At 53.9% G+C, this 21,003-nt stretch overlaps 1 protein-coding gene across 2 annotated transcripts in view; it reads left to right on the top strand.

Annotated features, from left to right (window-relative positions):
• Positions 1 to 19,264, top strand: part of LOC116954783 (neuropilin-2-like) — a 73,718-nt gene extending 54,454 nt beyond the window's left edge. For both annotated transcript variants that reach the window (XM_076052568.1, XM_076052567.1), the window contains exons 11-15: positions 653 to 817; positions 2,052 to 2,199; positions 2,966 to 3,046; positions 8,743 to 8,790; positions 9,538 to 19,264. In XM_076052568.1, the coding sequence (XP_075908683.1) occupies positions 653 to 817; positions 2,052 to 2,199; positions 2,966 to 3,046; positions 8,743 to 8,790; positions 9,538 to 10,184 (1,089 nt within the window). In that variant the 3' untranslated portion in view covers positions 10,185 to 19,264. The remainder of the gene's footprint in view (positions 1 to 652; positions 818 to 2,051; positions 2,200 to 2,965; positions 3,047 to 8,742; positions 8,791 to 9,537) is intronic.
• Positions 19,265 to 21,003: the final 1,739 nt, after the last annotated feature.

Here is a 21,003-nt window from a genome sequence, read left to right as displayed (position 1 = left end):
ACATGGAGGACACGGGGACATGGAGACATGGAGGACACGGGGACATGGAGACATGGAGGACACGGGGACATGGAGGACGCGGGGACATGGAGGACACGGGGACATGGAGACATGTCCTGTCTAAAGACGAACTCGCATTTTGCGAAGGGGAATGTTGTTGTGTTTATTGCGAGGATCATCGGTGAATTGCCCTGCCCGCTCTTGCGTTGGGTTTTTTGAGTTATAATCACAATGAGAGACATCTCTGAAGAATCAATAGCCGTGAGATGAAGATTCTGATTGATGGAGGCTGCCGTATGTCAGGATGTGTGCACGTGTGTGAGTGTGGTGTTTGTGTATATTGTATACGTGGGGAGCTTTAGTGTAGTAGCGGTTAGCGCTACGCTGCGCTACGAACCCGGTCACCCGAGTTCGATTCCCGCTCATGGCCACCAACACCGGTGACGATTATCTGAACCGGTCCCGGGCCTCGCCTAGGTCGACTCAGCCTCAAATGAGTACCTGGTGCGGTGTGTAAACATCAACGGCTGGGGAGACAAAGGCGGCCGGGCTTCGCGCGGCTCCTTCGTAGGCGCCGCTCGCTTAACAGCACCAGCCCCGGCAGTCCGTGAAGTCTCGGCGGGGGGGGGGGGGGGTCTTTGTGTTTGTGCAGGTTGACCTGGGGGTGCCGTGGATGGTCAGCGGGGTCCTTCTGCAGGGAGCCAAGGGGGGGCCCCTGTCCGACACCAAGTTCTTCATCCGCCGCTTCGGCCTCGCGCACAGCCTCGACGGCATCACGTGGCACTCCGTGCGCGACGCCAACAGCCAGCACCCCAAGGTGCGCCCGGCACGGTGGCGGCGCGTGGAGACGTGGGGATGCGGAGACACGGGGACACGGGGGGACACGGGGGGACACGGGGGGACACGCGCGAGTACACAGTGGCGGTGCGCCTCGTGAGTGTGCAGGCGGTGCAGCTGCACCGGGTACCATGAACTCAAGGGACATCTGTGAAAAAGAGCTTTGCAGCTCATCGGATTCCTCCTGCGGTGTAAATATTCTGATCGTGATTCAAGGGATCCAGGCGCCTGCCTATGAACCGGAGGGAGGAGGAGGGGGGGGGTAAATTTGGATCTCAATTCATCCCTTAAATCCACCCCCACCCCATCTACCCACCACCACCCCCCTCCATGTCCCCATGTCCCCGTGTCCTCCATGATTGCCATAGCACCGGTAGTGAGACGCGGTGATGAACGAGGCCGTCTCTGGTGGAGGACAATCAGTTCTAAAAGCACAGTGCCCTGCATTGTCACGAAGGAGCGTGTGCACGTCTTGCCACAAGCGTGGTGTGCGGGTGATGCACTGCCCGGTTTAGTGCCGGAATCGGGTGAAGCCGATTCCTTCCGTGTTGCAGCGTCTTGATGCCGGCAAGGAGCGAACCGAAGATGCTCGCCGTGGAGTTCACTCCCTGACTCGTGCGGCGTGTAAACAGACACCACGGCCACGTGGTGTCACAAGCAGTAACAGACACCACGGCCACGTGGTGTCACAAGCAGTAAACAGACACCACGGCCACGTGGTGTCACAAGCAGTAAACAGACACCACGGCCACGTGGTGTCACAAGCAGTAAACAGACACCACGGCCACGTGGTGTCACAAGCAGTAAACAGACACCACGGCCACGTGGTGTCACAAGCAGTAACGGACACCACAGTCACGTGGTGTCACAAGCAGTAACAGACACCACAGTCACGTGGTGTCACAAGCAGTAACGGACACCACGGCCACGTGGTGTCACAAGCAGTAACGGACACCACGGTCACGTGGTGTCACAAGCAGTAACAGACACCACAGTCACGTGGTGTCACAAGCAGTAACGGACACCACGGTCACGTGGTGTCACAAGCAGTAACAGACACCACAGTCACGTGGTGTCACAAGCAGTAACGGACACCACGGTCACGTGGTGTCACAAGCAGTAACATTGAACTCCTCGTCCCTCCTCGTCTCCCTGGCCCTGCTCCTCCCCCTCCTCCCTCCCCCCTCCCTCCCCCCTCCCCCCCTACCGCGCAGTCGTTCATCGGCAACTTCCACACCGACAAGGTGGAGCTGCGGCGCTTCCCGGCGGTGTTGGCGCGCCTCCTGCGCGTGCTGCCTGAGAAGTGGGCACCCAGCGGCATCGGCCTGCGCCTCGAGCTCCTGGGCTGCACCCCGCCCACCGGTGAGCCCCTTCCCCCCACCCCGCCGGTGAGCCCCTCCCCCCCACCCCGCCGGTGAGCCCCTCCCCCCCACCCCGCCGGTGAGCCCCTCCCCCCCACCCCGCCGGTGAGCCCCTCCCCCCCACCCCGCCGGTGAGCCCCTCCCCCCCACCCCGCCGGTGAGCCCCTCCCCCCCACCCCGCCGGTGAGCCCCTCCCCCCCACCCCGCCGGTGAGCCCCTCCCCCCCACCCCGCCGGTGAGCCCCTCCCCCCCACCCCGCCGGTGAGCCCCTCCCCCCCACCCCGCCGGTGAGCCCCTCCCCCCCACCCCACCGGTGAGCCCCTCCCCCCCACCCCACCGGTGAGCCCCTCCCCCCCACCCCACCGGTGAGCCCCTCCCCCCCACCCCACCGGTGAGCCCCTCCCCCCCCACCCCACCGGTGAGCCCCTCCCCCCCACCCCACCGGTGAGCCCCTCCCCCCCCACCCCACCGGTGAGCCCCTCCCCCACTGCTAGCCCCTCGCCCACCTCTGAACCCCTCCCATCACCTCCCGTCCAGCGCCACACTCGATAACAGAGGCGAGACCGTTGTTCCCCCACGCGCTCACCTCCCCCAGCTATGAATCCGCGTCACCCCGCCGCCGATCACCGCTGCGAGTGATTTAGTCTTGAGAGTCATAATCGACGAGTCGCTTTGGAGTGCATTTGGGGACAACTGCGAAGTCCCTCGGGGCATGTGGGGGTCCTGAGAACTGAAACGGGTCTCCCACCCCCCGCGTGTCCCCACAGAGGCCCCCGGCACGGGGCCCACGCCTGCACCCCCGGCGCCAGCGGCGGACGCAAGGGACCCTGGGTGTCTCGTCCCCGGGGGTGAGTGCACACAAAGACAAAGATCCCCCGCGTGGCCTTCGGCAGGGCGACGGGGCGAGTGCTGTCGGCGAGTAGCACCTACGAAGGCCGGCATGGCGCACGGAGCGGGGGGGAGGGGGGCGGTGTGGCGAGCACCGCGCCCGGCCGCCTTTGTCTCTCCCAGGACGAAGTGCTCATTTGAGGATAAGTCGACCTAGGGGGAGGACGGTTCAGACAATCGTCGCTGGTGTTGGCCGTGAGCGGGAATCAAACTCAGGTCCCCGGGTTCGGAGCGCAGCGCGCTCACCGCTACACTGACGCACACGTACACACACACACGTACACACACGCACGTACACACACACACGTACACACACACACGTACACACACGCACGTACACACACACACGTACACACACACGTACACATACACACGTACACACACACGTACACACACACACGTACACACACACGTACACACACACACGTACACACACACGTACACACACACACACGTACACACACACACACGTACACACACACGTACACACACACGTACACACACACACACGTACACACACACGTACACACACACACGTACACACACACGTACACACACACACGTACACACACACACGTACACACACACGTACACACACACACGTACACACACACGTACACACACACGTACACACACACATACACACACACACGTACACACACACACGTACACACACACGTACACACACGTACACACACACACGTACACACACGTACAACAACAACAACCGTCATTCGCCACTAAGTGGCGGTGACGTCACCACGACGCTTGTGCCAGGCTATGTGCACCCTGAGGCCAAGTGAAGTGTCGAACGCCCGCTGGCAGGAGGTCACGGGGCAGACCCAGGTGCCACGGGTCGTACACACACACACGTACACACACACGTACATATGCGCCCACACGGACACACATGTACACACAAACACGTGTGTGTTCCGGTTACTCCAGTTCGACCCCAGTTCGATTCCCGTTCACGTCCAACAACAGTGGTGAATATTTGACTTGGCCATGAGCCTCCTCTAGGTCGACTCAGCCATACATTTTGACCGGGTTGCGTTGTGTAAACATCAGGCATCGGGGAGACAAAGGCAGCAGGGTTTGATTCCTGTTGTGTTAGTACTTGCCCCAACAGTCTATGCAAGCTATATGGGGGATCTTTGTAATTGTTTATATATGTCATTGTTTATATTCGGATGTGTGTTCGTATGTATGTATGTGTGTGAGCTGACAGAACTTGCCCGAAAGGTCTGTTAAGGCTATAAGGGGGATCTTTGTCTTCGTTGGTGTATTATGGATTGTGTTTTGTATGAGCACCATCATTAACATCATCACCATCAGTACCTTCATCATCATCACTCAGTATTAGCAGCAGCATCCACAGAATCACCATCATCATTCACAGAATCATCATCAATTACAGAATCATCATCATTATCCACAGAATCAACATCATCATTCACTGAACCATCATCATCATCCACAGAATCACCATCATCATCCATAGAATCAACATCATCATCCACAGAATCAACATCATCATTCACAGAATCAACATCATCAATCACAGAATCATCATCATCATCCACAGAATCAACATAATCATTCACAGAAGCAGCTTCATCTGTATCTTCAACATGCGGTATCATCATCATCATGAATAGCATCATCAGCAGCAGCAGTGTCGGCATCATCGTGAAGACCAGCGTAATTAACATCATCGTCATCAGCAGCATCAATCATCGTCTGCGTGAGCATGAGCAGCAGTAGCATCATCAGCATCACCGTCATGCACAGAAGCAGCAGCATCAATCATCATCAGCAGCAGCAGCTGCAGCCAACAACTCCGTCCGGACCTATTCCTCTCGCCACGACCCCTGCCCCCCCCCCACCTCTTGCCCCCCCCTCCCCCCCCACATGTAGATTGCTCATCTCTGATCCCTGCAGCTGTAGAGACTCCACAGCCACCACCAAAGACAAAGATCCCCCGTGTAGCCTGTAACAGATTGTAGGGGCAAGTGCTGTTAGCGAGCAGCACCTGTGAAGGCCGGCACGGCACACGAGAGGGTGGGTGGCCAGCACCACGCCCGGCCGCCTTTGTCTCCCCAGTGGCGATGTTTACCACACACCGCACCAGGTACTCGTTTGAGGCTGAGTCGACCTAGGGGAGGCCCAGGACCGATTTAGATAATTGTCACTTCCCGTGAGCGGGAATTGAACCCGGGTCACCAGGTTCGTAGAGCAGCGTAGTGCTGACCGCCACCGCCACCACCACCACTAAACCACTAAACCACCGCCACCACTAAACCACCACCGCCACCACCACCACCGCCACCACCGCCGCCACCACCGCCACCACCACCACCGCCACCACCGCCGCCGCCACCACCGCCGCCGCCACCGCCACCACCACCACCACCGCCACCGCCACCACCACCACCACCACCGCCACCACCACCACCACCACGTCATTTATCGCCACGTGCTCACCACGGCCGATCCAGAAGCTTGGAATTTCCGGAGTGCCCCCCGCCCCATTCTACCTCCACCCCCCCACCCCCCCCCACTTCCTTGACACACCAAGGGGGTGTCACCTTACCACGCACAGATGGACAGCGGATGGACGGTGGTGGATGGATGGTGGGGGGTTGGTGGCCGTGTGCTTTGAGAGAGGGGAAGATTGCGGTGGTGGTGGTGGTGGTGGTAGTCGTGGTGATAGTGGTGGTGGTGGTGTCGGTTGGTTGTGATGGCAGCGGTGGTAGTGATAAAGGTTGTGGTGTTTGTGGCGATGGTGGTCTTGGTGAAGGTGGTCTTGGTGGTTGTGGCAGTAGTGATGCTGGTAGTGCTAATGATGATGCTGCTGGTAGTGATGATGATAATGCTGGTAGTGATGATGATGCTGGTAGTGATGATGATGATGATGCTAGTGATGATGCTGGTAGTGATGATGATGCTGCTGCTAGTGATGATGATGCTGGTAGTGATGATGCTGCTGCTAGTGATGATGATGCTGGTAGTGATGATGCTGCTGCTAGTGATGATGATGCTGCTGCTAGTGATGATGATGATGCTGGTAGCGATGATGCTGCTGCTGGTGGTGATGATGCCGTCTAGTGATGATGATGATGATGCTGGAAGTGGTGATGCTGCTGTTAGTGATGATGCTGCTGGTGGTGATAATGCTGCTAGTGATGATGACGATGCTAATGATGATGCTGCTGCAAGTGATGATGACGATGCTGCTAGTGATGATGATGCTGGTAGTGATGATGATGCTGGTGCTGATCGTGTGTTTGCGGTGCTACATTTTGTGAAGGTGCTGCTGCTGCTGTTCATGCTGATGGTGCTGTTGATGGCGCTTCTGCTGCTGCTGCTGATGGCAATAATATTGTTAATAGATATGGCATCGCTGCTGATGATGTTACTGCCGCTGCTGATGACGATGTCAATCACCACCGCTGCGCATGGCCCTTGTGCGTGCTGCTTCGAGTAGTTATGGTGTCGTGCACCAGGTGGACGAGAGGGGGTGGCATAGGGGTGGTGGGTGGCAGCAATGGCAGGGAGAGCACGGTGGGGGGGGGTTAGGTGAGAGGGGTCGGCAAACCTGCGGCATGGGGAGCGGGCTGCGGCCCTTTCAAGGACTGCGGCTTCGTGAGCCGCTATAATTCTTGCTCATCGAGGGCCGCCGCCGTCTTCGCGTTCACCACCGCTGTCCTCTTGGAATATATCACTGGGGGTTGGTTGTTGTTTTTTTTACCGAATTCGAAAAAAAGAAGAGAACGGCCCTTCGTTATTCTGGTAGCCAACCCCCTGGTGTAGGTGGTGGTGGGGGGGGGGGGCAGGACGGGAATGTGTTGTGGAGGAACCGTGGACGGAACAGGAGGGAGGCTTGGGAGGGGGGGGGGGGGGGTGGGCGACCCTCCAGGGGGTGAGAGAAGGTTGGGGGGAGTCAGATTTTTTGTGTGTGTTGAAGCCACCACCGGGGTTGTTCTCATTTAATTTCATCAAGGAACCTTTGACCCCGCCCCCCCCCCCCCCCGCCCGCCCCCAGCAGCCAGCACTGCCGCCCCCATCCATCGTACGCCGCCGCCACGCTCCCCCGCCGCACCGCCCTTTCCTTCCTCCCTCCGTCGCGTTCCCCGCTCGGGCACTCCGTTCCCCGCGTGTCGCCTCCCTCCCTCGCTCCCTCGCTCCGTCGCGCTCCCCTCCGTTCCCCGCCGATCGGCGCCGAAGGATTCTGGGATGGGAGCGGGGTCGGAGGTCGCGCTCAAAATCGGAACCGCAGAGTCCTTATTTTCGACCGCGGGAGGAATCCGATGAGCTGCGAAGCTCTTCTTCACCGATGTCCGGCAAGCGAAGAGTTCGATTCGCGCGCCGGGATTATTGACGCAATGAGCACGCAGACTGTAGGGGGCAAGTGCTGTTAGCGAGTCGCACCTACGAAGGCCGGCACGCCACACGAGGGGGTGGGTGGCCAGCACCACGCCCGGCCTCCTTTGTCTCCCCAGTGGCGATGTTTACACACTGCACCAGGTTACTCGTTTGAGGCTGAGTCGACCTAGAGGAGGCGCATAACCGGTTGAAATAATCGTCACCGGTGTTAGGGTGGCCGTGAGCGTGAATCAGACTCAGGTCGCCAGGTTCGTAGAACACCGTGATAAGCACTGCGCCACCACACAGACACACACAAACACAGGTACACAAACACGTACACACACACACAAGTACACAAACACGTACACACACACAAGTACACAAACACGTACACACACACGTACACACACATACACACGTACACACACGTAACACACACACGTACACACACGTAACACACACAGACACACACGTAACACACACACACACGTACACACACGTACACACACACACAAACACAGGTACACAAACACGTACACACACACACATACACATGCACACACGTACAAAAACAAAGACAAAGATCCCCCATATAGCCTGTAACAGACTGTAGGGGCAAGTGCTGTTAGCGAGCACCTATGAAGGCCGGAACGGTACACGAGGGGGTGGGTGGCCAGCACCACGCCCGACCGCCTTTGTCTCCCTAGTGGCGATGTTTACACACCGCACCAGGTACTCATTTGAGGCTGAGTCGACCTAGGGGAGGCCCGGGACCGGTTCAGATATTCGTCACTGGTGTTGGCCGTGAGCGGGAATCGAACCCGGGTCGCCAGGTTCATAGCGCAGCGCGCAAACCGCTACACTATCGCTCCCCACTACACACACGTACACACACATACACACGTACACACACGTAACACACACACGTACACACACCCACACGTGCATACTTCTCCGTCACGTCTCTCAGCCTCCCGGGTGACCCGGGGGGGGGGGGGGGGGGGTCCCGACCGGTTCCGTCCACCGGTCAACCTCTCGCCAGTCTCCCTCCGCTGCTGCCCTGTCCGTCTCTCAGCCCAGACGGCTCCCGTCCCGTCCGGCGTTTGGACGCTGCCTCTAAGGGGGCCCCCCTCGGCTGAAACATTCGCGCCCCGAGATGTCAGCTCACGGGCGGAATATAAATCCAAGTGTTTATTGGCCTTGATATAATTGAAATGCGCGCCTGTGTGTGTCTCTTGCTGTCTCCGTGTCTCTCCCTCCCCGCTCCCCCCTCCCCCTGTGATAGGCGAGTGCCGCACGGAGAAGCCCTCCGTCGTGCTGCCTTCAGAGCCAGGTGTGAACGCGCGCACGCTCGCAAACGAACTTGCGCACAAAGGCAAAGGTCCCCCGCGTAGCCTTTTGACGGGTGGCGTCTGCGAAGGCCGGCACGGCAGAACCTGCGAGGGGGTGGTTGTGGCCAGTAGCCACGCACGACCGCCTTTGTCTCCCCAGCGCCGACGTTTACACGCGTGCGCGTCAGTGTGTGGGGATGTGCACGTGATATGGGGGATCTTTGTCTTTGTGTGGTGGGGAGCGGTGGTGTAGCGGTTAGCGCGCAGCGCTATGAACCTGGCGACCCGGGTTCGATTCCCGCTCACGGCCAACAATAGTGACGATTATCTGAACCGGTCCTGGGCCTCCCCTGGTGCGGTGGATAAAAACATCGCCACTGGGGAGACAAAGGCGGTCGGGCGTGTTGCTGGCCAACCACCCCCTCGTGTACCGTTCCGGGCTTCGTAGGTGCTCGCTAACAGCACTTGCCCCTACAGTCTGTTAAGGCTATACGGGGGATATCTGTCTTTGTGTAGTGGTGAGCGCGCCGCACTACGAACCCGGGACGCGGTCTCTCGTCGTGTAAACCATCGGGACGCAAGAAAAACAATCCGAATTTGCCTTTGAGAATCCAAAATGGAAATGTTTAAATGCGCCAATCCCAAACTCATGCCCAGCTTTCATCCATGAGCTCGTTTTTTTTTGTTGTTTCGTTTTTTGTTGTTGTTAATTCGTTTGTTTATTTGTGGACCCGCCTTGTTCCCGTCAGCACGAAATCGGCCAGTCAGCAGCGACCAGGCCGCTTTGGGCACCGAAATCCACAGCTCCTGGGACGACGACGACAACAACAACAACAACAGCAGCAACAACAACAACAGCAGCAGCAACAACAACAACAACAGCAGCAACAGCAACAACGACGACGACGACGACCTCGACAACGGTGGCGTTGATGAGCCTGACGACGTGAACGAGGTGGCAGAGGAGGAGGAGGTGGAGGAAGAAGACGCTCGCGTCCTGCGTTCGCTCGACCCCATCCTCATCACCATCATCACCGTCAGCTCGCTCGGCGTGCTGCTGGGCGCAGCCTGCACCGGCCTGCTCCTCTACTGCGCTTGCGCCTACGGCGGCGGCGGCGGTGTCGTCGGCACCGGCGGGCGACGCCACCACCTCCACCACCACCACCAGCAGCAGCAGCAGCAGCAGCTCAACCGCAGCCACGGCGGCGGCGGCGGCGGCCGCTGCGTGCCGGAGTTGTCCATCTCGGCGCTCGAGCGGTACAACTTCGAGCTGTACGACGGCGCCGGCAGGGCCAAGGAGAAGAAGACGCCGTGCATCCGGGAGGCCGGCGGCGCCGGGCAGCTCGCCGAGGAGAAGGCGCGGCTGCACACGCAGGGCTCCAGCTCCGAGGCGTAGCTCCGAGGTGAAGGTGGTGTGGCGGAGGGCGAAGGGGCTAGCAGGGGGAGGGGTGTCCGTGACAAGCTGGGACGGCGGCGGGGGTGGACGCGGATGAGACGCGCGGGATGGAGGGACGACGCGAACGTCGTCCGCGCTCGCCGGGGCTGTCGTCGTCATCGTCATCGTCGGCTTCCGGCGATTGTTGCTGTCGGATCGGCGCAAGTTGTGTTTGGAGGCGATGGTCGCCGATGGAGTTGGACTGGTGGATTCAACCGTAGGCACTCGGCAAGAGGATGCTGTTGAATTTCCGTGCGAGTGTGTCTGTGTGTGTGTGCACCCAATCGCTCTGTGTGTGTGTGTGTGTGCGTGTTCTGTATTTATCGTTCCGTCAGTGTGTTCTGTGTTGGGCTGTTTGCGCGGTGTGCGTGTGCCTGTCGATGGTCCAGTGTACACTGTTTACGAACTACGTTGCACCGTGGGTATCGTCTTTAATAGGTGCTCGCTAACAGCACTTGCTCCAACGGTATGTTCAAGGCTATACGGGGAATCTGTGTCTTCCATCTGTGTACTGTGTGGCGTGTGTACACTTGTTCTGTACTCTATGTATACATCTCCAGTTGTGCTGTGCACACTGCTGTGCTGTGCCATTCCGGCTTTCCTGAGTGCTGCTGGCTAACAGCATTTGTCTGAACAGTCTGTTAAGGCTATAACGGGGGGGGGGGATTTTTTTAAAAATAAAATATTCTTTGCTGTGTGTCCTATCCGTGCGCTGTATATCTCATGCTTCTGGCATCTGCCGTGCCATCATTTGACGCTGTCTGTGTCTTCCTGTGTGTATGCTGCCCGTGTATTCTGTCTGCGTTTATTGGATGTTCTCTGTTTTGTATGCCCCTGATGTGTCTCGTTTCGGTGTCGTGCGCGCGCGTCTAGTCTGCGTTGTCCGTGTCCTTTGTACCTGAAACCTCGAAAGAATAAATGAAGCCACTCTCGGGACAATGGGAACATAATTTTGTAAAAACTAAAAATCGCAAACTGCAGCCGCTGCTCAAGGCCAACCGGAATGGACTATGAAAAATCCCCATCATCATCGTCATCATCATCGTCATCAAGCGTCTTCCTTATCGCGGTCATCGCAAACGAATTTTCTACCCAAACGCTGCATGAAATCGTTTTGTGACGACGAGCAGGAACAAGATGGGATGGAGCCTGCCTTGGGCTTGTGGAGGCCTCGGCCTGCCTGGGAAGGAGACGTTCCCGGCAAGGGAAGGGACCTGCGTGTTGGGGACCAGCAGGTGGCCGGGTGCTATTTATTAAAGCGGCGGGGCTTTAATGAACGTCACAGGGCGCGCCGTCTATGTTACACGCGCGATGCTTTTTGTACACACACACACACACGCGGTAATTATGGGCACATTGTTTGTACACACACACACACGCGCGCGGTAATTATGTGCACGTTGTTTTTGAAAAGCCGAAGAACAGTGCGGAGGAGGAAGAGGCAAAGAATGAGGTGGGGGGGGGGGGGGAGATTTTGAGAGAAGCGGAAATGACTGCAATTGAGACTCAAGGTCTGTGTTAGATAACAGATTCTGCAACTAACGAACAACCTGAACCCTTCACACAACCCCAAAGCATAACCCGAAGTCTAAACTCGAGCAGTAGTCTTTAATACTCGCTCTGCCTGCAGTCTGAAGCTCTGACCAGCCCTAACCTTAACTGTTGACTTAACAAAATTCCCTTTCACAAAGCATGTTCATATATCCGCCATTCCACAGTCTTTGCCCTAATTGTGGAACATTCTCCCCACCCTGTCCTTATGCCTAATATTAGCTCCCAACTGTAGCCCCATTTCCTGACCAGATCCCAAAATCCTATCCTTAGCCATAACCCCCCCACACCGCCCATCCCCCAAAGCCTTAACTGTCACCGGACCCATAGCCGCCCCAAACTTCGTCGATAGCCATATTTCTAAACCCGTAGGCGCGAACCCTCGTCCTCGCCCCCTGACCTTAGCCCTCTGTCCCCAGCCCTCGCCTGCAACCCCGCACACCGCCCACAGGAAGCTCGTTGGACCATCTGTTCGGTGGTTCTCTTTTGATCATGTGAACAAATGTGGAACGCCGGAAGAGGGAGAGAGTGGATTTTTTTTTGCTTTAACAAAAACCCAGCGTGAAGGCTGGCTCCTCCACGTGCGCCCCACGTGCTGTCGACGGCTCTGCCGCCTCGCGCGTTCCCGCTTGCTGGTGGCAGAACCCGCAAAAATGAACCGCGCCATCGTCGCCGCGATTTTCGCAAATGTCTTCCATCGTTTGCATTGCCGCCGTCTTCTTATCGTCGTCATCGCCGTCTTCATCATCATCATCATCATCGGAATCTTCGTCCGAGCGAAATGTTGCACTCGTACCAAACACACGCGTGTTCACGGGTCGCCCGCACGCACGTGCGTGCCTGGCGGCTACTGTGGCTCGTCGAGATTCGCTCTGCTTACTCGGCCGCGCCCTGCGGTGAGAGTTCGGCCGTGACGCCGGCGTGGGGAGCGGCGGCGGGGAGGGCCCTGTGAGGGTTTAAATGCGGCTCCAAACACCACAAGTGCAAGCTCAACTAAACTAACGCGTTTGGAGAGTGAAACTCGGCTAAGTGTGCCAGGGGAGAGGTCCGGGTTGAGATTGGGGTCTGTTTGGCGAGTGTGGTTTGGGGGTTAGGGTCTGGTTAGTTTGGTTTGGTTTGAGTTAGGGTCTGGTTAGTTTAGTTTGGGTTAGCTAAGGGTCTGGTTAGTTTGCTTTGGTTTGAGTTAGGGTCTGGTTAGTTTAGTTTGGTTTGAGTTATAGGTAGGATGTGGTTTGATGGTATGATTTGAATTGGGTTGTGATTGACTGGTGTGGTATGGGTTAGGTGTAGGGTGTGATTGACTGGTGTGGTATGGGTTAGGTGTAGGGTGTGATTGACTGGTGTGGTATGGGTTAGGTGTAGGGTGTGATTGACTGGTGTGGTATGGGTTAGGTGTAGGGTGTGAGTGACTGGTGTGGTATGGGTTAGGTGTAGGGTGTGATTGACTGGTGTGGTATGGGTTAGGTGTAGGGTGTGATTGACTGGTGTGGTATGGGTTAGGATCTCGTTGGTTCGTGATGTTTGCGCAATAGCCTAGTTCACTCGTAAGAATTGGTTTAGAGGTTAGGGAAAGATTTTATGGACAGGGTGTGGTAGGCAATTGTGGTTTGGATTCTCAGTAGTGTCTGGTCAGCCAGTGTGGGATGAGTTAGGCGTCGTACCTGTTGAGCGAGTGTGGTTTGGATAAGGGCAGTTTCTGGTTGACAAATTGTGTTCCACCCTTTAACAGTTTTCTACCCTCGCTATTGGGAGCTTTTTCACTGATGGTGATCCCTCTGTGCCCAGTCGCCACTCTTTTGCCTGCATTCATTTTATAAAAAGCGACTAGAAATCACTTACGGTAATCCTGGCTTTTACAATTATTATTTTGTTAATGATTGTGGTTTTCCACGATGTTACTGGCGCATGCGTAGTAACATCGTGATTGCACAACAGTTGCAATGAAGCACAGCGAAGCTGTAATCATCGTCATCGTGGTGATCAAGAGCCATGGTCAATCCACTGCTGGATGAAAGCCGCCTCACCCATTCGCCGCCACCGCACGATGCCGCGTTGTAACAATCCAGCTCGCGCGCCAGCTGACTTCGCCGGGCAATATCCTCTGTGAGCGTCCTTCCAGTGGGTGTGGTGTTTATCTAACAAATACGCAAATAGAACAACAATCTATCTCTAAACCACAAAAGTTAAATGACGTTGAGGACCCTTGAGCATCGTGGGTCATTGTGGTCTTCATAGCAGTTTTCACTCAAGCAGGACAGTATCGGACGTGGCTTTGACCTGTCTGTTAATCATCAGCAGTCCGGCATATCGATGTTTACAGTCAGTGCTGTGTGACAAAACCTTCGCGGAAGTCTCGGTGGAGTCGTGTCCATGAGCGGCACTGTGAGTGTAAGCTCGCGAAAGGTCATGATGTTGTCGGGCTGGAATTGGCAACCACAGTAACAACGAGAAGAGCCATTGTTTTCGAATTCCGTGGGAAAAAAAAAACAACTCAATATTTCAAGAGTCCACAATGCAACTGCGGTGGTAGTGGTTCCTTAAAAAAATAACTGTGCACGAAGCAGCCGTCCTTAAAGACCCACCGCATGTGGCTCCGGAGTCGTGGGTTGGCGACGATTGCCGGCGACGATTGCCAGCAACGTTTGCCACGCAATATTGAATTTGGACACGAAATTCATTTGAGTTGGCCAAAGCTGAAGGATAAATCCGATCGCTGCTGATCCGAGTGGGGCAACGGAGAAGAATGGCGACATCCAGTCGCAATCGCTCGCAGAAATCACGCGGCAAATTCGTTTCCGTCGGTCCGGACGGAGCCTCCGCCACTAACCACGTGGGCTTTTTTTGACGTCGATGCCGCGCAACTCTGCGGTGATTCCTTCACGACAGCGGTTCTTAACCTAGGGTGCAAGTAACCCCTGGGGGTGCGAGATGCCCTTTCTCTGGGGTGGGGGGGGGGGGGGTGCGAGACGTGGCCAGATGTTTTTGTTCGAAGGTAAATGATTGAAACACAAATTAAGTACGGGGCACGTCAGTGGCAACTTGCTTTGTTTCATCAAAGCCTCTGTACGCATGAACATTGTACATTGTTGTCGCGCTTGAGAACCAAAGGGGTGCGCGAGGCTGCAGTAAATGTTAAGAACCACTGCTTGACGGCGATGATGGCGATACGTCGTGAGGAATTCCACCCAGCGGTAACCGCTTTGAAGGTCTGGACGGGTCCTCGGGCTGAGCGGCATCACCCAGGGGGGCAAGGTCAAACGCCGGAGCTGAGACAGAGAGCCCTGGAGTTAACCTTGAGGACCCCGAGGACGTGTTACGAGTGTTGTCGTCATTAAATGGTGGCAGCAATGCTGCCTTTTTTTGTGTTGTAACATTTTGGCCGCCCCGGTTCAAGACTTCGACAAATGTGTAAAAAAATGTTTTTTTTATTGAATTTAGAATCCCAAACGAGCCGGAGGAGCAGCGCTCGTTGATGGGTACTCGTCTCCGTGCGGACCAGACGAGGTTGCGACTCAATTTTGCCTTTAAAATGTTCTTAAGACGCAGTCTCGCGTTCCCAGCTAACTTAATACTTTATCTTAGCCTCCCACGCGAATGGCACTCCCAGCCAAATAATAATGTGTTTACAGTTTTACAAAAAAATGTTTGTTAAATATATAAATATATATTCCCTGCCCCTGGACACCGTCAGCCAAGTTTCAAGATTTTCTCTCGGCGCACTAACACTTGACTCGGTGCTTTTTGTGTTCGCGCGTGGGAGGAAAGCGGGGAGCACTTGCAGGGGGACATTAAAAACGCACGTGTACAGATTGCCGTGCGCAGCGAGACGGAGCAAGTGACTTGCCGTGCCTGCCATCGAGCGGTGCCGCCGCTTGATGGCAGGCACGTTGTCGTCGTCGTCATCATCATCATCACCTTTGTTCAAAACAGTGACTCGGAGCCCAATCCCTGTGTGATGAACTAACCCCTACGGGCATGAATCGTCGGATTGAAAACGGAAACGCTCAACACGGGCGTCGACAACACCGTCGCCCTGAATTTTAAAAAAAGGCTATAACAGGCGATGTTTCAGACACTTTAACCATGAGAGGGGTTTTTTTGGGGTTGGATCGCTGTAAATATATAATATGTGTCGTTAAGGCCGCCACCATACGACGCAGCCAATCAGTAAAGTTTGTCACGTAAACAAAGCACATGTCAATTCGTTTTTAGTTCAGCATAGCCGTGTGTTGTAAATGTTGTAGTGGGTTTACTCTCCACGAGCAACGAATTTCCACGTTTTATTGACGTGACAGCCCTGATTAATTGGCTGTCTTGGGTGGTGGCGGGTTTGACGACACATTCATATTTACGTTTCAAACAATGCCCCTGGACAACACGTGGAGGCCACATGACTGTTTCGACAAAGCCTCCGACCTCTCTCGCATGCGCTGCGCAGAAGGGTCATTGCCCGAAACGTCGCCTATTGTATACCTGCATTTTAAAGCCCACGGCGCGACCGGCGGCTGCGTTCAGTTGTTTTTCGTTGTTTTGTGCGCCACCGCTGATAGCCCAAACGGCAAATTTGGCGATCGCCCAAAATAATTTTTAAAAACATGAACACACGAATAGGATCGCGCGCGCGGTGAGCGGGAGCGGCATCTGCTGGTCAGTGCTGGTACTACAACTGCCGTGGGTTAGCGAGGACGGTTGGCTTGAATACCGCTGCAGATTTTCCGTACGTGCGTTCGGGATTTTTGTTGTGTGTGTATGTGTTACAGCCTTCTGGCAGCTTGAATTCTGCAAAAAAAATGTTTTATGAACAAGCTCTCAGGGGCACGGAGCTAAAACGTCGGACGTCGTGCCAAACAACACGCACGGTCCAACCATAACACACATACACACATCGGACAGTCATACGTATCCACAATACAGGGGATCCTCTACTTACGAGTATTCGACTTAAGAACTTTCAGAGATACGAACAAACCTGGTCCTTATGTCCAGTTGCCTGTTCGGACCGAGAGTCGTAAGTTCAACCGCCGGTGGTGGCATCTACATCTGCAGAACGTGAACAACCAGTGACGTCTACATCTGCAGATCATGAAGAACCAGTGGCATCTACATCTGCAGAACGTGAAGAACCAGTGGCTTCTACATCTGCAGAACGTAAAGAACCAGTGGCATCTACATCTGCAGAACGTAAAGAACCAGTGGCATCTACAGAACGTGAAGAACCAGTGGCATCTACATCTACAGGACACAAAGAACCAGTGGCATCTACATCTGCAGAACGTAAAGAGCCAGTGGTATCTACATCTACAGGAGATTATACAACTTTTAAAGCCATCCCCCCATGTTTAGTGTACACGCCGTACAACACGTTTTGAATCGACAGCAGTAAAGTTGAGACTTACCAACAAATCGACTTACGAACAGACCTCGGGAACCTAACTCGTTCGTAAGTAAAGGAGCCACTGCATGTCGAACTTATTTCGCACCGTACGTAGCCAACCGTGCAAATCGGAGGTGCGAGGGAAGGGCAACAAACGGTCATGACATTTGTTTCGGGGCAGCTGCCTGGGTAGAGATGCAAGGGTTGGTGGATCGCGTAGAGATTCGAGTCCCAAAGTCAGTGAACTGCCAAGTGGGTTCGTGAACACGGCTGTGTGGACCCTGTGTGTGTTTCCGCCACGTGTGTGTATGTGTGCGTGTGTATGCGCCGGGTTTAATCAGCGTCCGACGATTTTCTCGCCACATCTTCGTAATTTTTGTTTTCTTATTTAAAAATAAATTTCGCCTACGTAGCGATGTAGCAAGGATCACCCTCCTGCAAGCACAGTCCTGAGGCTTTTGTGAACGATGCACGTGTTCCTATTTGTTGTTGTTGTTGTTTTTGTCTTTTGTACGCATAAGGAATTGTCATGTATTTACCCAGGAAAGCCTCGCTGAGTCCCAAGACTTGTTTCCATGAGGGTGCTGCTGCTACCAATATATTTGGGATGTTTTGGCCATGAATGATCCCATCAGTGAAGAGTCGCAGAACGTTCCCTGGCCTGTTGTGGGTGACCACGGTGTGAGACTGTGGTCACTCGCAGCAGAAGCGTGGAACATCATCGTCATCATTATCACGATCCGCGGGCCACATAGCCCGTAGGTGGTCCACCGCACATTTCGTCATTAGTTGTTTCCACTTTTCTCCCCGTCTTGCAGTGCCGACGTGCTCAGGTTGCACACACGATGCAACGTAATGCCCGATTCACAAATACGAAGGAGCCATCGTCGCAGGCAGCGATAACGCCACTCCGGTGCTCATGACGAAATTATTTGGCCCATCGACCACCTCGGGAGTAAAATTACAGCGTGATGCCCTCCGTCAATACGCGGCCGTGCGAAGGAGAAGTGAGCGTGGGGCTTCACGTGGGAGAACATGGGTTCGTGACCCGTGTACGCTAACCGCCATCTGTTGGTCACCAATCCTCACACGCAAATGGAACACGGTTAGTCTCAGTTCGATTTGCCCTGTCGGCTTCCCAGACCAACTTTGGCAAGGAATATTGTGGTTCCTTGACAGGAAAAGCAAACTCTGGACCGGTTTCAACCTTCTGGGTCTCATCAGCGTGCTCGGAAAGCAATGAGGCTGCTTGCTGATGGGATTAAACAAAAAAAGTTGTATTTATATGTGGAGACGTGACGGTTGTTCCGGATATTTCATTTTTTCGATAATGTGCGGGATGAGTTTGTGTATGGCAATGTATATGCAAGTGCGTTCATCATCAATCAATGATGGTCCAGCAGTGGATCGATCATGGCTGATGATAATGTTGTTGCATTGGAGGGAATGCTGGCACGGTAGGCGGACCTAAAAATATGAAGTTGGCATGAAAGGAAACTGCCATTGTTTGTATTATATTGTTTTAACACGTAGTATGCTTTTGCGACCAATATCATTCATGATAGAGTTTTTTGTGGGTTAGATCGCGTAAACATACAAATGTGTCGTTAAACCCGCCACCACCCGACACAGCCAACTAGTGAGGGTTGTCACGTCAACAGAACGTGGTCAATTCATCACCAGTACAGCACTAACCGATTGTGTGTTGGAGAGCCAAGCCACAACATTTACAATCTGAGTACGACGTTTCGCCAGTAATTACAACTAGCTTCATCAGGCGACAGCCAGATTTGAGGAGAAATATTCCCGTTTCGTTCCTTAAATAGAGGGATAGATGTTACGGGTTTAACGATACATTTATATTTATGTGATCTAACCCAAAAACCCTATATCATGGTTGTATTATATTGTTTTACAGGACTGTATCGTGAGTTTAACACAAAGCTATACCTTTCGTCGCTGCTTGAATGTTTTTGTACGTTTTGTTTTACTGGATTTCTACAGTAATAATAATAACAACCACGATGACAATAATCGTGGAGGCTGGACAAACCAAATGTTTTAATTTGTGCCGAAGCGACATTTTGTAAATAAAGTCAACAAGCAATTCCAATCATCCACGTGTCGTATTGCCTTATTAGAGTTTGGTGAAGGACATGCGGGCGCGTGTGTGGCCTATTAATTAGCAGCGGTGGCGTAGCCGCGCTACGAACCCGGCCACCCGAGTTCGATTCCCGCTCACGGCCACCGACGCCAGTGACGATTAGGTCGGCTGGGCCTCAAATGAGCAGTGTATCTGGTGCGGTGTGTGAGCGTCGCCTCTGGGGGAGACAAAGGCGGTCCAGGCGTGCTTGTGGCCACCCCATCCCCTCGTGTGGCGTACCGGCCTTCGTTGGTGCGACTCGCTATCTGCGCCTGCCCTAACAGTTTGTCAAAGCTACATGGGCGGGGGGGGGGGGAGAGTGTTGCGTTTTTGGTCAGGAAATATTTCTGCGTATTCAGCAGTCATCATTAAGCAACATCCTCAAATTGCAACGGTGACAGAACGACGACCATGCTGCTCGTGTTGTCCTTTGTGTCAAATCATCCACGACTCGGCCACCGCTCTCCATGCTGATGGAGCTCGTTGCAATTCCAGGCGAAACGTCGTACTCAGATTGTAAATGTTGTGGCTTTGCTCTCCAACACGCACCCGATGGTGCTGTTCCAGTAACGAACTGGCACGTTCTGTTTACGTGACAACCCTTACTAGTTGGCTGTGTCGGGTGGTGGTGGGTTTAACGACACAGTTATATATTTACGCGATCTTACCCAAAAATACCTCTATTAAGGATGTATACAAGTACAATCACCGACAGTTATTGTCCATTAAAATTCTCTGTGTGTATTCTTGGTTCTTTCGGCAAAGTCACGTAGAAGGGAAACAATAAAACAATAAGAAAAAACATTCTCACGACGTTTCTACTGCCAACACAAGCAATCATCATCAGGTGTGAAAACCACAGCAAGAAAATTTGAAAAAAGTGGCGTTTTTTTATGTTAGCACCACCGACAGCGATTTGGCAGTTATTCAGATGGACGAGTCCATCTATGTTCGGAAAAGAGGAGGGGAGAGACGAAAATAATGGATGCGGTCTGAAAGCCACCATAAGCGTGAACAATCAATTAAGACCCGAAATGGTTGATCAAATCCTTCCAATGATTGCCATAAGCCATCTTCTCGGTTGAAATTGTCTCTGTGTTTATATATGTGGATAGCCTCATGAACGAATCTCTCATGGTAGCCAGATGGCTTGCAGAGAACCTCTGTCTTGGAGAAGTCAATGTCATGTGAGCCTACTGAATTATAACAGTGATCTGCCACGGCCGAGGTGTTGGTCCTACCGTGTTTTAGGTCTGATTTGTGTTCACGAATGCAGTCCGAGACATGTCGTTTGGTTTCTCTAATGCAACTACTACCACAGAGGCAACTTAGTTTGTAGCCGCCAGAGTACTGTATGTCCGGAATCACATATTTTACAGACAGAACCAGATCACGGATTTTATGTAATGTGTTGAATCGGACCTGGATCTTGTCTTCATTCAAGATTTTGGATATATTTTTTGTGATCCCCGCAATGTAGGGTTCTTTGCAAGCCATCTGGCTACCATGAGAGATTCGTTCATGAGGCTATCCTCATATACATATACAAACACAGAGACAATTTCAATCGAGAATATGGATTCTGGCTTAGCAATCATTGGAAGGATTTGATAAACCATTGTGCACATGCACAAAGTCACTTTAAGATGTTTTCTTGTTCATGTTTTTGTTTTTTTGTTTGTTGCGGTTTCACCCGATTCAAGAGCCGAATG

This window comes from Petromyzon marinus, chromosome 56, assembly GCF_048934315.1.
Source record: "Petromyzon marinus isolate PM22_M1 ecotype Great Lakes invasive population chromosome 56, UKy_Petmar_22M1.pri1.0, whole genome shotgun sequence".
Classification (NCBI taxonomy): Eukaryota; Metazoa; Chordata; class Hyperoartia; order Petromyzontiformes; family Petromyzontidae; genus Petromyzon; species Petromyzon marinus.
Note: the sequence above shows the minus strand (reverse complement) of the source record. Positions and strands in the feature narration are given on the sequence as shown.